Raw genomic sequence first — 14,796 nt, 5'->3', positions numbered from 1 at the left:
GCACAGAAAACAGAAGCTTCCAGAGACACAGGGAGTAGGAGCTATTTATTCGGCAGTAGTTTTGGCTTATATCAGTTGAAAGCATATGTGAAATTGCAGAATTGCTTCAGAACTGTGTCTAGAGTTCAAGTACAGAGTTGAACTCTTCAAAATTAAAAAACTTAGGTAAAATTTAATTTTCTACTCTAAACAGACACAGCAAACTAGCACAAAGCAAATCTCATCATGGGTATAACAAACTCACCAGGATTCAAGAAAAAGCGCAAAGCTTTTTAAAAGGAAAAATACTACTCATAGCTAATCCAAAGACAATACAGGTATAGAAAAGTAAAGAATCAAACTGTTTTAATCAACCAAACAATAAAAATACTTTCCAACATTTCCAATACTTTCCAACATTGTTGTGAAAGGAACTTGTAGAAATGCCAAAACTTAAAATTATCCATTACTTTCTATTACATAACCCTATTCTAATTTTATTTTAACTTGCCAAACAAAAATCTGTCATGTCATTTGTTGTCTCAAGTTGATGTTGTGAAAAGTATCAGATACAACCAGTCCAACTACCTACAAAAAATGAGGGAAAACAGTGTAAGTTTATTCATACTAAAAAGGCCCTGTAGCTCAGCTCTTTCATTACAGTCTCCATTACTTCCAAGTTCTGGAGAAGGAATTCCTTTTACGTACTCTAGAATGGTCTTCAAGGTAACAAAAGGGAGGTTACAACTAAGAAAAGGTTACACCTGAAAGTCTTAATTTAAAGTTAAATAAGCTGTACTTCTAAAATATGTTATTATTTAACATAACAGTAAAGCTTGCCTTGAAAGTTTTTCTCAGCAGCCTGTGCTAGCAACTTCTACAACTGAAATTACCAAGGAGGTTACTTGTGAAGAAGAAAGATTCCTATGGCTTCACCCAGGTCATTATTGCAAACAAAAATCAATATTAAATTACCACGAAGTAGTAAGAACATCACCATCTTTCACTTAAAACAAGAAAGAAGTCAATGAACAGCATGTAAGTGCCATCATTAAAATAGATTTTCACATTAGGTCAAATTTCCATTATCAAATTAGAAAATTGTTTTATTTAACAGAATATGCACTTAAAAAAACCAGGACAAACTCAATTCTGGATGCTTCTGATACTGCCAGTGTCATTTGGTTAGAGCTGAAGAATGAAAGTCTGCATTTTCTCCAGTTTTTCAGACATCAAACATAATGACACATGGTGTTAGACTTCAAAAATGAAATCCTAAAGATTTTCCTTACAAAGCAAAAGTTCATTTTAACAAGTTCAAATTTATGACTATTCACCTAATTTAACATTTTTCTATTTGAATGTTTAAAAGGTAAATATAATACTTCCCAGATAAATATTTTTTTCAAAACCAGTATCTCACTTTACTGTTTCCTCATAACCACTCTCTACATTTCTAACAACACAAGTGTTTAGAGACACAGAATCATTATGTGATAGGTCTATAAAGACACAACAAAAGATTGTCCTTACCTCACAACTACTGAATGCTGAATGAATTGTATCTTAATTCCCCTGTACTTAACTGTTTGAGTTTTTTAAGACGGTGCAATTAGAACTAAACATAGTATTCCTGCTGAAGTCATGCAACTTACTTAGATAATGACATTATCAAATTTCAGTTTAAAGTGCAATTATGACATATTTAGCATTTGTCTACCCTTGAAGAAGTCATGTTCCTACAGTTTTACTAGCAGACTGAAAGTCTCACCTACACTAAGATTATTGATATGCTGTAGCATATCAATACAATCTATATGCTATTTTAGCATATATATACTCTAACTTTGGGCTTTTTATCCTATTGCTGATGTAGCTCTTCTGATAACCTCTTGGGATTCTTATGATAAAACCAGTTTACAATTTAGCAACTACAAAATAATTTCAAGATTAGGCTGGTATTATTCCTTTGTCTACATTAACAATTATGCTAATTGCACTGATACTTCTCTTTTAGAATCCTAACTTATTTGTCTCTCTTCTACCACAGCTCTCTCCCCTACTGAAATAACTTCAGAATATATTGATTCTTCATGAGACTATAAACTTTCACTTGAATTAGAAGCAGCCTGATTTCTAACATAGAAAAATCAACACTTCTAACTACTACTTTTTCATAGAAATTGCCACCATAGAAGTCCCTACCAAAGGTTCAATAAACAGAACTACAATGAAAAAAGTAGTAAGAGTTCTGTTGAAGGCTGTTTCAACTATTCACGTATTTAAACCCAACTACCATTCTAATAAGAATCACTGCCTTCTACAAAAGGCATGCTGGATTCTCTTGTCTGTTATTCCTTTGAGGTTTTCAGTTGCACAGACTCAGTGATCCGGAGTATATTGGTAAAATTTGTATCTCAATCTGATATCAAAAGCCAGATGGCATGTTTTCTGCTACAAACTCCTTCAATAAATATTAAACAAAGTAAATTTTAATAACACATGCAAAAAAAAAAAAGAATTAAGAATTCTAGCTCAGTAGAAATTCTGATCAAGACTACATAGGCAGATATGAGAATTCTATCCTGTAATTATTTGTTGGTAAGAACTTATCTTCACGGCAAAAGAGTCACATGTTTAATGGAGATGAACTACTCATTTTAAGGTATTACCACTATCTATATTTTGTTTTGGCATGGATAAGTGCTAACACAGGTACTGAATTCATAAAAATATAATAAAAACATTGAGAACAGAGCATCACACACAGGAAAGATTAAGATTACAGTCCCCAGGTATCAACCTTAGGAGGTTTTCATGCAGTTACTGAAGAGCATAAAAAATTGAGTTGACAGGCCTCAGCAGGTAACTGACACTGTTTCATATCAATACAAGAGAAAGCTTTTAATGTCACATACCGATTTCTTTTTAATGTCCTCCAGATCTTTGAGTTCATTCTCAATCTTTGTGATTAATTCCCTGAGTTCATCAAGATTAGTGCAAATAAGCTAAAAAACAAATGAACACAAACACTTGGTGATGTGGGACTTGGAAAATGTACATTGAAATTAAATAAAATTTAAAAGCACATTATTACTTAGTGCCACCATTTCATTTGTATTTTCTTATAGTATTTTTAAACATAAAAAAACCCAAACAAAAATCAGGACTTGTTGAGAAAAGGAAAATCTAAGTAGAAAATTCTCTTATTCTTCAGACATAAACCATATCTCTACCTGTAAGCTTCCATTTCAAAATGTAGGTATTTTCTTAAAACTTCTGTGAATGACAACTACCAAATTTCTTTCAAGTACAGTGATGACTTAGAACAGCTTTAAGTACCAAAAAATTCCCTGGCAAAATAAGTATACTAGCTTTGTAGTATGCTGTGTTTATAACATATTACACTTGGTACAACTTTTCCTGACCATAACTTTATATGCTTACACAAAGTATTCCATCCCTGGATATGTTCAAGAGGCATCTGGATCTGGCAATGTGGTTTAGCGGTTTCAGTGGACAGTGGTAGTGCTGGGTGGGAAGTCAGACTGGATAATCTTGAAAGTCTCTTCCTACCTTGATGATTCTAAGGCAACCTAGTCATCTACCAAATCTACCTACTTAATGTATATTTGGAAAAAGTATTATATTATTCTTATTCTTTTCTTTAGAAATCAGCTTATTATATTTTTTCCTTTCAGAAAATGGATGCTATTTCCTTGAAAAAATTGTCAAACAAAGGTGATCTGTATATTTTGTCTTACCATCATCTAGGGCAAGTTAAGACTAAAAAAACTAGAAATTATTAAGATGTTAGGTTCTGTTGAATTATGTTATAATAAGACTTGTTTCTTCAGAACACCCTTAGGTGGACACATTTTCCTTTCTACTGAAAACATGTAGCAATAATTTAAGAAAATGAAATTAAAAAAACAATACAAAACTCACCCTCACAAAAATGTTTTTATCAAATAACTGCTAAGTATTTGTCCCAAATCAGTAGTTTATAACAACATATTTTTACTTAAAATTCAAGTGCGGTTTTAGATTTTCAGCAAATTCATGTTAGAAGCAGCACTTTTGCTAGTCACTATTAAAAAACTGAATTAACACTTTTAGCAAAGTAAATTTCAGAAACCTCAAGTGCACACGTGCCATTATTTCCATAACATTGTGTACATTTGAAGCATTGAGGAAATTGAGTGACTTAAATCAAAGTTTACCATTTTTACATTTATCAAGTTTAGAATAACAAATTAATAAGGAAATTGGCAGTGTCTTGCCACAGACTGTGTATACAAAATTTACTTGTGAAAGGCATCTCTCTTGACCCAGAAAACAGAATGACTATGGGTAACTCTATGGATAATTAGGTTCAAAATGCATGTCCTGCACTTGAAGGACTTGAAGGAGTCCCAGTTACCTAAATTATAAACTGAAGCCAAATACTGGCTGTGTCTGGCCTGTGAGGAAATCCATGACACTATATTATTAAGCAAAAAAGTACATCACAAAGTCCTTGACAGAAGTCAATGAAGGCATGGATAAAGGTTTTCCCTACACAACTATAATCAATTTTTTGACTATACACCTGACAATTCAGTTACTAAAGTCTATTTGCTTTTTATTTTCTCCTACGAGACCAATCCAAACCACATCAATGCAAAAAACAATGCCAATAAATAAAGTTTAATTGCCTTGGGGTTGGGAGTGACAGGCAAGAATAATCAAATCTCTAAGTGACAATTTTCGTTAGATGAGAAGTACATATGAGGATCATAACTGTGTGTCAATTACCTATTGATAAAATAAGGAAGGTAACAGCAGCTGAACTTGGAGGATTTACAGTAAAAATGAGTTTAGCATTTTAAATACTCCAATACTGAACTGAAAAGCACTATAAAAAGGTTCAAGAAAAAACTTCAATTTTTTCATTCCAGTACAATTTGAGATGAGGAAATAAAGATGCACACTGACTGGGAAAAAGCTAATTCTGAAACTTCTCTCACATCATCTATCTTAGAGAATGAAGCTAGTGTTTTGAAGGAAGGATGAAAAGAACAGTGATGAAAATAACAAAGTGTAGTGTACTTTATACATTTTGATATGGACTCTAGATGCTATTTCTCCCAATAAGATTCTTATTTATATTTCAGTGTTCCTTGCTAATGGCTGGTAATTGGTGGAATTTAGCAATTCAATTTTCTGCAAACAACATTTCCTTCTAATATGTTTTGTATGTTTTAATGGATAAGTTAACATAAAGGCAAAAAAAAAAGATACTAATGTTACAGTCTAATAATTTTGTCACATTTTGATAGCTTACTGGTAGTTTCACATATGGCTCTTGAAGAACATGCCTTCTAATCACCTGAAGAAAATAAGTGAAAGTTAAGTGAAGTGAAAAAGTGGTTCCATTTTGAATTATCAGAGAGAATGAAAGATTAGTTCCTATTCTGTAGAACACTACATGGTGGCTTAAAGATTTAGCCTGTAAATATTTATATTAATGTAATCTCATTAGTTGTGTACATGTTAACTGCGACAAAAAAACCACCACATGTGGCACAGTACTTACTACATAGACTTATTTTTCATAGGCAATAAGCATCCTGGTTTTCAATTGTATACCAATTATACTCCAATTGAAGTGGAAGATTCAGATATTCAGTACAATTTCAAATTCAGCGTTCAACTTTCATGTTATGATGCAACCTCAGATCTCAGTAATCTCTCAAAGACCTTCATTGACTCCTAGGACTTCAAGGAAGAAAGACAAAAAAAATCTGCCCTGAACTTTCTAAGGGAAGACAGGGGGCTCAAGCTCCATTCTAACTTGGGACTCTCCTGTAATCAACTTACAAATGAACTCTTTAGCATCATAGAACCCAGTGTATTGCCCAGATCATTGATGCTCCTTCCTTGCCCCCTTAACTTCAGACAAACTTTTTGCGGAATTTTAACTCACTTCAACAGGGTCTCACGCTTTATTTCAAGTTAGTTGTGTAATGACTGTTAATTATAATTGTATTTCCTATGAAGCTGCCCTTTTATCACTGACATCTATATGTGGAAAAGGTCCAGATAGCCCCCTCTTGGGATCTGCATTTAATATAGACCATAGATGATAAAACTGAAATTGTTAAAGACACACTGAAACAGAGCATGCATGCTCCTTTTCTCCTTAATTATCATACATGTAGGTCTATACAGCTATGTGTGAATGTACATGAGCTGAAAGGAGAAAAGACTAAATGAAACACTGGGTACCAAACCTAAATGTACTCTGTAACTGGGAAAAAGCTGCAAAACACTTTAGTATCTCTTCTGTACAGCACCATAACTACCATTAATTTCTTTAAAATGTTAATGAGCAACTCAGAACAATAAGCAAGAGACAACTCAATAACAATCTATGAAGCTGTAAACCCACTTCTCCAATAATTCTCGAAATATTAAAACCAAGACTTGGTTTTGTGCATTTTATTTGGTAAAAAGAATTTAATTTGCATCTCCTTTTGATTTGAGTTTGTTTTGTTGTTTGCAGAGCTTTGGGGATTTTTTTCAAGCAGTCTTGAGCTATATATTATAAAAATGGTATTCTAAATGTTAGATTAAGTAGCACTATTACCTTCTGAATTTTCACTAATAATTGATTTTGATTTGTATCACTGCACATAATCAAACACTTATTAGTACTCTTTTACTCAGCTTTAAAGCCAAGTCATGATTTTCAGAAGATCTATACTCAAGTATAAGAACTTAATCTTAGAAACTGAAGTGCCTTCTGGTTGGGTATGCGGGTTTTTTACATTTGTAGGCTGCAGGCACATGAAACATATTATACTTCTTAATTTATTAACTTTCACTCCAAAAGAACTAATATATAGACATGAATAGCAAAATTCTTGTGGCTATGTCCTCCCATCATATCTCACAGGGCCTGAAAGCTCTAAGCTGTTTTACCAAATATTTAAAAAATATACTTGTGCCTTCAACTACTTACATAATTTCATAAAGTTTGGCCATTTGTGTATGTGAGGAAAAATATATTGAAGCATAAATTACTAGACTGCCAAAAATCTTAGTATTATTCCAAATATAAAAGGTTTAATACTTGCAAATTCTTCTAACAGTCATACCTCTTGAATTAGTCAGGTTGTTAAAAAGCTCCCTAGTAAGATTAAAACGCTCAATACTAATCAGTTTGAGCCTCACCTAAAACAGATATATGAGTCCTAGCTTTGATCAAAAGAGTCAGAAGTCTTTTGCCACATTTTAATTAAAGGTTTTACAGAAGATAAGTATACATTTAGATAGATATACATACGTTTTATCTACTAAAGCTAAAAGGTTGGACTACATTTTAGATAGACTACTTAAATGCAGTTGTTTAATCATGCAAGAAATTACTTCTGAACTAACTGTATATATCCATGGCCTGCAGACAAAGTGCATGGGAAAAAAAAATTAGACACCCACCTGTTTTCTGGAGCTATTAGAAAACATTTTAGTCACCACCATTACAATATAGATAAAGTCAGTGTACACTTAAATATCAGTTATCTCTCAACATTGTCTGTTACTACCCAATTTTAACACAAGAAATTCTACTAGCTCCATCTGAAACACATGATCATGATGGAACCAACTGATTCAGGATGAGGGTATTACAAAATAGCCATGATTCAATGCCTACTGGCCAAACTTGCACAGATTGCTTTCTGAAGGGAAAAAAAAAAAGATAGCCAAAGGAAAACTTCAATCCAAGCAGCCTTGAATACATAAAGAGCAACTTAGAACTGAAGTAATGTAACACTTCTACTACAGTACAATAAAATGATATTAGCATAATTAATACTCTTGTTACTTTCTATCGCCTAAGAGGTCCTAGAGGCCTAGAAATCACATGCTGATAAGGAATAACAGCTGCAAGCAGGGTAAGCACAGTTGCCTATAAAGTTTTTGCAAGTCCCTTCACTTAACCAAGCCAGATTTCAATTCAAGAATCACATTGTCACACCTCATGAAAAACCAAGTAATTTTAACCCAAACAGTTATATTTATCATAAAAATGTCTTTAACAAGTCCTAGTTTTTACAGGCTTTTTACTGTAACAGATATATCTGAGATCATAAACAATACTAAAAATAATGTTTCAGCTGCACTTCATAAAAATGGTAAAATATTTTCTACCACAAGAAGGTGAAATGTACTTCCAAAAATATCCGTTTAAGCCTTAAAAACTAGAAGAAGCTTCAGTTAGTATTTCCAAGGTCTCTATCGGAAACTAAAGGACTTATTTCATAGATATTCAGATTTCAAGTGCTTGAAACAAAAAATAAAATAATTTACCTGAAATTCTGGTATGGTAGACTTTCTGATACCTTTCCTCTTCTTTGTGATTGCTTTTTTAGATAACGATTTTTTTCCTTGTAAGATTAAAAGAGAAAAGCTTCATAATGCTGTTCATTGTACTTTATTAATAAAACTAAATTACATACAGGCTTGTAAGTTAAACTGCAACTAACAGATGGTTTTCAGTCATGTAAACTTGATGAATCAGAACTAGACTCAGCAGAAGTAAGCATTGAACAAGTATCTGTGTACTGCAATCTTTTGTGTGGAGTAGAAGGAAAAAAAAGAAGAAAAAAGCCTACTACAGTTTCAATAATACAGGACCTAAAAATCTAAGTCACAAAAGTAACATTGACACCACTCTTCTGAAAGAAGTGAAATCCAAAACTTAAGACACAAACATAAGAAATGTAGCATCTTACCTGCAAGATTTGTTTCTTTGACACTCTAAAGAATTACACTTTAGGATCTAGGATATCTGTATCTAATGGTAAAAAGATACCCGGAAAACACTAGAAACCCTAGAAATCCCTGATTGAACATATTGAATTTACCCAAGGAAATTAGATTGATTTGTTTTTCCTGCCTGTGGCAATACCTAAAATTTTTAGAAGGCAAACAACTTCCTATAATGCACTTCACACATAGCTGTGCTATATATAAATGGATGTAACAAAAAAATCTCTGTGAAGGTAACGAAGTGCTTTACTGCCTACAGTAAAAGAGTTCACAAATCATATATATTTCTCAAATCAAGTAGTTATGTCACTAAGCAAGACAGCGAAGTTTCTTATATGATTATTTCTACATTCATATGGTAAATTCAAACAAGATCACCTTTAACCTGTTCACTCAGGCCAAAACCATCATTCTATCATTATCACTTGTTCACATTCAGGAGTCCCAAACAGTAATTTAAAAGCTTAAACATAAAGAGAAGAAAATAATTATTTAATGTGGAATTTGTTGTCAACTAGCATGACTGCAGGCACTTGGTAAGAATACAAGCACAGGCAGATTCAATATTTAAATTAATGAAAATATTGCACTGAATCTTCTTCCTAACAGATGCTTTAAGTGTGTGCAAATGTGTATGTACACATGCATACAAATATTCATAGATGCCCATGCATCTATTGTTCCAGTTTCTTACACTGTGAGTTTCCTGTACTTCTTACCTGACTGAAATAAACACACTTATGGGACAAGGCGCAGGGCTTGAAGAATCTAGATCTGAAGCTCCACATAAAATCAAACTATATTAAAATGAATAAAGCAACCTAGAAACTACCCATACTAAATATATTTAAAAATTTAAAGAGCCCTCAACTACTAAAAATAAATACTTACATATTTCACATTAGAGAACAAGTGATAAAACAGAGAAGCTTATTTACTAGAACAATAACCCAAACATTCTGACAATGGGCAAAAATGTCCACATTTTTGTTATACGCTCTATGAACACAGCTGCATTCTACTACTGAAACCAATGCTGTTCATTGCAAGAACTAAAGTAGACGCTTAGAAGCATTTTTGACAAAATGACTCAAAAAGAAGTCTGGTCATATGGTGGCTCCTTGCTACAGCCCTTTTAAAAAATGTTATCTGGAAAGAAAATGAAATGACAAAAAAAAAGGCAGCTAGATTTTCTTGTTTCTTTACGAAAAGGAAAATTTTAATGTTTAAAATAGAACTTTCATTTAACTTGAATACTTTCAACATATTTTTCAACAAATATTTACTTGACTATTTTCAGCATACAGTTCTATATGATGTATGATGTAGTGTAATTTAAGAAGTAATAGTTAAACAGAAATATTCTCTTTTTTCCCTAACATATTCTTATGAAAAGGAGGAAAATTTTTAGAAAGAGTTATAAATTATTAGAAACCCAAATAAAATAAACATTTCTTTCTTCACATCAGCATCTGAAAAGCATGAAGTAGGAAAGATTCAGAGTTATAGACAGACCAAGAATTAAAAGAAACCATCTAGAAGCATAAGAAAATGAGCCTTACTCATTAAATTATAAATAGAGTCTGACATATCATAAAGCATAGCTGTTGGAATACATGTACCAAAAGACCTACAGAACTGCTGGTAACTGCTGTGAGCTAAGCATGTATCTGTATAGAGCAACATCACAGTCTTCTTCCATGTTTTTGACACCAAATGTCCTATGGTGTAGGTGTTTTTTGATATCATGTATTAAAAATGTAAAAAAAACCCTTACACATACTTATATTATGGGAAGGAATTCATATAAACAGCAAACTACTTACGGCAAATTCATCTTCTACCTCAGTAACACCTTTTTAAAATACAAAATTGATATTAAAAAGAAGTTTTAGTGGTAGTACTGATAATTTCTCCCTTTTAGAAAAGCTTGTATCTGGTTTTCCAAAAATTATTTCTCAGCTTTAAACAATGGTAACAGAAACCAAATGCTTCCCAATTGGCAGTTATCTGTAATTCATATATATTACATAGGTGAAATACATTTTTAGTAAGTACATAAAAATCCAGTTTTGTGATCCGGAGGTGTTATGTTCTGTGGCTATCCCCCTCAGCACCCAGACTTGCAACTGTGTAATAAACCTAAGTATCTTTTCTATGTAATTGGTTATAAACACCCAGGTACTAATGCCGTCTTGGGATAACAAAATCACTGGTGAGAGGGAACTTCTCAAATCAGTCACTGAGGTCTGCTAGAGATCTTTTGTCCAAAATACTGGATGAAGAAATTATCTCAAAGACTTATATTAATTCCTGAGCAGATGAAGTAATGTTTCTGACAGTAGTTAGATCACAGTGCATTTTGAAACATGGCGCACTGTGTCTTTCAGAGCATACTCAACATACAAATAAACTTAATTATTGACTAAAAGCAATCAATAAGAAAAACCTTAGAACTTTAGCATAACCTTACTAACCTTAGTTAAATATTTATAAATTAAGAATCTCATATACATAATTTGCTTAGTTCACCTACTCAATTCAACACAGCCTACTTCCTGTCCACATTTAAAGATATTCCAGTGTAACTTTACATTCACTAACAATTTACTGGGCCACAATCATTAATTATGTCTCCACACAGCCTTTTCCAAAAGGCTCCATATCTCAGTTTGGTTTCAGTTTAGAGTGGAAGAGACTATGAGGCATCTCACTCCCAAGAGGAGTTCATAGCAAATCAACATTTTATTAACCAAGAACCCCTTAGCCAGCTCTGTGAAAATTCTTAGACATTAAACTAAAGTTCAGTAGGTCCAGGAGAAATCTGACTGCCACAGGTTTTTCTTTCAGGCTGAAACAAATTCTACAGACACTGTCAGTGAATAGCAATTAAAAAAGTAACATAACTAGGATCTGAACACTAATTAAGACCATCCAAAAACCACACTAGGGAGATTAGATGCAACTAAAACATAAGCCATCTCAAGTTGGTCTTGCCATCTAAAGGTGAAGAAGGGGAAACAAAGAGATAATTCAGATCTGTTCTAGTATTATTTTTGGCATAAAAATGAGACAAATAAAACATGAAGCCCCACAAATGTTCTTGATGCTTGTAAATTACTTCAGCAAGAACAATATCATCTATAACTTCTTCGGCATTGGTATCAATGTGATTTGAAAACAGAAACGTTTTTACAGATCTAGTAAAACTTTTTATTATGAACTGTGGTATATGAGTTCTTGTGGCCTCTCCTTGAAGAACAAAAGCAATGTCAATCCATGCTTCAAATTATAATGTGACAACACAGTGGAATTTTGAATAAAAACTTATTTTAATAATTTTTTTATAAGACTGCAACTTTTTTCTTGGATATGGAGGAGGGTCTTGTTATCCCAGATGAGGGAACAGATGTTTTTAATATCAAACACTAACTCAGTAGTATTTGTCATGGTAGAATACAGTTAAGTTAGCCCTGTCCAATTGCAAGAATTTCTGTTTTTTTCACTAAATTCTAGCAGTAACTGCAGTGTTCTCAAATTAAACAACAGGCCCTGTTATCTTTCCATTAACAAATTTGTAAGACACACTTTATGTCTTTCAGAGATTTGGCAACTACTATATGTATCCTGTTTCCTTTTAATCTTCTATTCTTCTATCTCGCTCCCAACAGCTCTTCTTTACAAAATATAACATGATACAATCTGGAAAATGAAGCATTATTATCGAGTTTTGAAGCTTCCATATTGACACAGCATAAACTTTTATACAGTCAAATGAGCTAAGTCGGTCTGAACAAGTGCATTAATATTGCTGATTTACAGAACAATGTCCGAAACCCTATAAAATCTGAGTGGTACATGTTTCTGAAGACATGGCACTGAAGCTTAAGCATGGAGTACATTGTTACTTGCTGGAACACCTCACTTAATGTCTTCAACATGATCAACAGGCTGCTCCTTTATCTACAGGTTAGACAACATGCCAAAGTTTTTACAACAGTAAAAAGTCTCCAGAAGACTTCTGAATAAAAACTCTCAAGGACAGTAAACCAGGCACTACAACATTGCTGCCAGGCTGTTGAATTAATTTTCTTGAATTCATCCAAGCAATGCTTGACTTCATACACAAAACGTAATGGTACTCTAAAGAAATAAAATATATAGTAAAATGGACTTCAAGCAGGTAGACAGCCATGAATTTTCCAGAGCATGAGTATATGGTACAGAATTTACATCCAAGGTTCTTCTAAAATTGTGTGCTGTATTGGTGTTTTCTAGATCAACTGGAATAAAAAGAGACTCAATTTACATTTACTACAATCTCTGCATCAGGCACATGACAGTTATTTCAAGCAGCCTCTGGTCCCTTCTATTTTCTCAGCCCTACAGTTGTTTTGAATTTCATCCAATCCCTGTTTCAAACATGCAACTGTAGGATTCTCATGCTCTTGCAGCGTGCCTTGCACTGAAACTTATCGAACTCCAGTAAGAAAATAACATTTAAGAATTAATGCATAGCATGCACTTGTTTACAGAACTGGTCTGACTATCTTTCCATAACATTCAGTACTACTCTGTCAATAATTCTGTCACAGAACACTGCCACAATAATAACCATCACCTTGTTTCAAAAACATAGATTCAGTACAGTGGTCACACCTTTTCATAAATTGTAAGAAAACTCTGTCACTATGGTAAAGGTCTTAACATAGCTGTATTCTCCACTAAGTTCTGCTCACAATATTTCTGTGAAGTTTTCAGATGGAAAAACTGCATGACCAGTCTATATTCACTATGGGTACCACTGCCACAGCAAGTCAGGAATATGCAAATCATCTCAATAGAAACACAAACTGTGGCTCAGTTACATTTAGCTGCCTAAGAGAACCAATAGCAGGAAAAAATAATTTTGTTGAAAAGTACTCACTCTTACATTCCTGATGTTCTCTTCTACTTTCTTTTAAAGAACATTGTGAAGAGTTATTATGACTAGATCAGATTTAAGTCAGGTGTCTTTGGGGACTCAGAACAAGCTTTACTAAACCACTTTTTCTGCTCTATATTGTAAGGGAACCTTTAAACAGAAGATTTAATTTCAGACAGTCTTTAAGAAATACTACTTAGCCCTTAACATTAGGAAACATTATAAAACAAGTTATTGTAACGAATTGGATCCAATCCTATCCATTTCAGCCTAGCAGCATAGGACCAATGGAGATTTAACAACCATAGGAAGAAAAGCGCTTTCTTGCAATGCTGTAACGTTATTGCAAAATTTTCTCCAGCAAGGTCAAATGAAGAAGTAGTCAGAATAAGATGGGAAATGCATCAACATATCAGGAGATAAAGGACACACTTCTCCAAACTAAAGTCTTTGTTTGCCATTTGGGTTGTTATTCAGTTTGCTTGGTTTTAAGAAGACTGAAAACAGTGACACATTAGGAGAGCTAATTTACAAATGCAAATGTAAAATACGTTAGTTTCCCTGAATACTACATATATGAACTTCAACTGCAACTCTTGAAACTTCTGTTTAGATGTGGCAGAGGAGTATTTTGGAAGGAGGAATTTGTGATTTAAAAAGTAAGACAGTTCTTTGGCTGTTATGTGCAAATATTTAGGATCTAAATATTACTTAGCTTTAAATTTCTTAGCTTTAACTTTTGACTTCTAGCTACATGCACTGCCATCAGATCTTGGCTAGTTTCTTAATCTTTACAAGACATTTTTTTGTCATTCAGATTCTTGGTTTTGACTTTCTGCTTTTCAGATGAAATCCAATATTTATCTGTCAGTCTACACTGCTCTAAAAAGCACCCTGTCACTTCAAAAAATATAATGTTGGAAAGAATCTGCTAAAATCTAGCACAGATAGCTTAGCTCAGGACTCAAAAGGATTAAGCTTTTACGTTGCTTTACGTGATATCAAAAATACTACAGCTACCTGAACAATTTGAACTTAAGGTTTTTGTACCTTTACAGTTTGCAAATACCTTTGAA

At 33.1% G+C, this 14,796-nt stretch overlaps 1 protein-coding gene across 1 annotated transcript in view; it reads right to left on the bottom strand.

Annotated features, from left to right (window-relative positions):
- Positions 1–14,796, bottom strand: part of BRD10 (bromodomain containing 10) — a 44,918-nt gene that overhangs the window by 22,013 nt on the left and 8,109 nt on the right. The window contains exons 4-5 of the mRNA XM_066569682.1: positions 8,335–8,411; positions 2,898–2,987 (exon numbers count right to left, since the gene is read on the bottom strand). Coding sequence (XP_066425779.1) covers positions 2,898–2,987; positions 8,335–8,411 — 167 coding nt within the window. The remainder of the gene's footprint in view (positions 1–2,897; positions 2,988–8,334; positions 8,412–14,796) is intronic.

This window comes from Molothrus aeneus, chromosome Z (genome assembly GCF_037042795.1).
Source record: "Molothrus aeneus isolate 106 chromosome Z, BPBGC_Maene_1.0, whole genome shotgun sequence".
NCBI classification, from domain to species: Eukaryota; Metazoa; Chordata; class Aves; order Passeriformes; family Icteridae; genus Molothrus; species Molothrus aeneus.
This window is presented reverse-complemented; position numbering and strand designations above follow the sequence as displayed.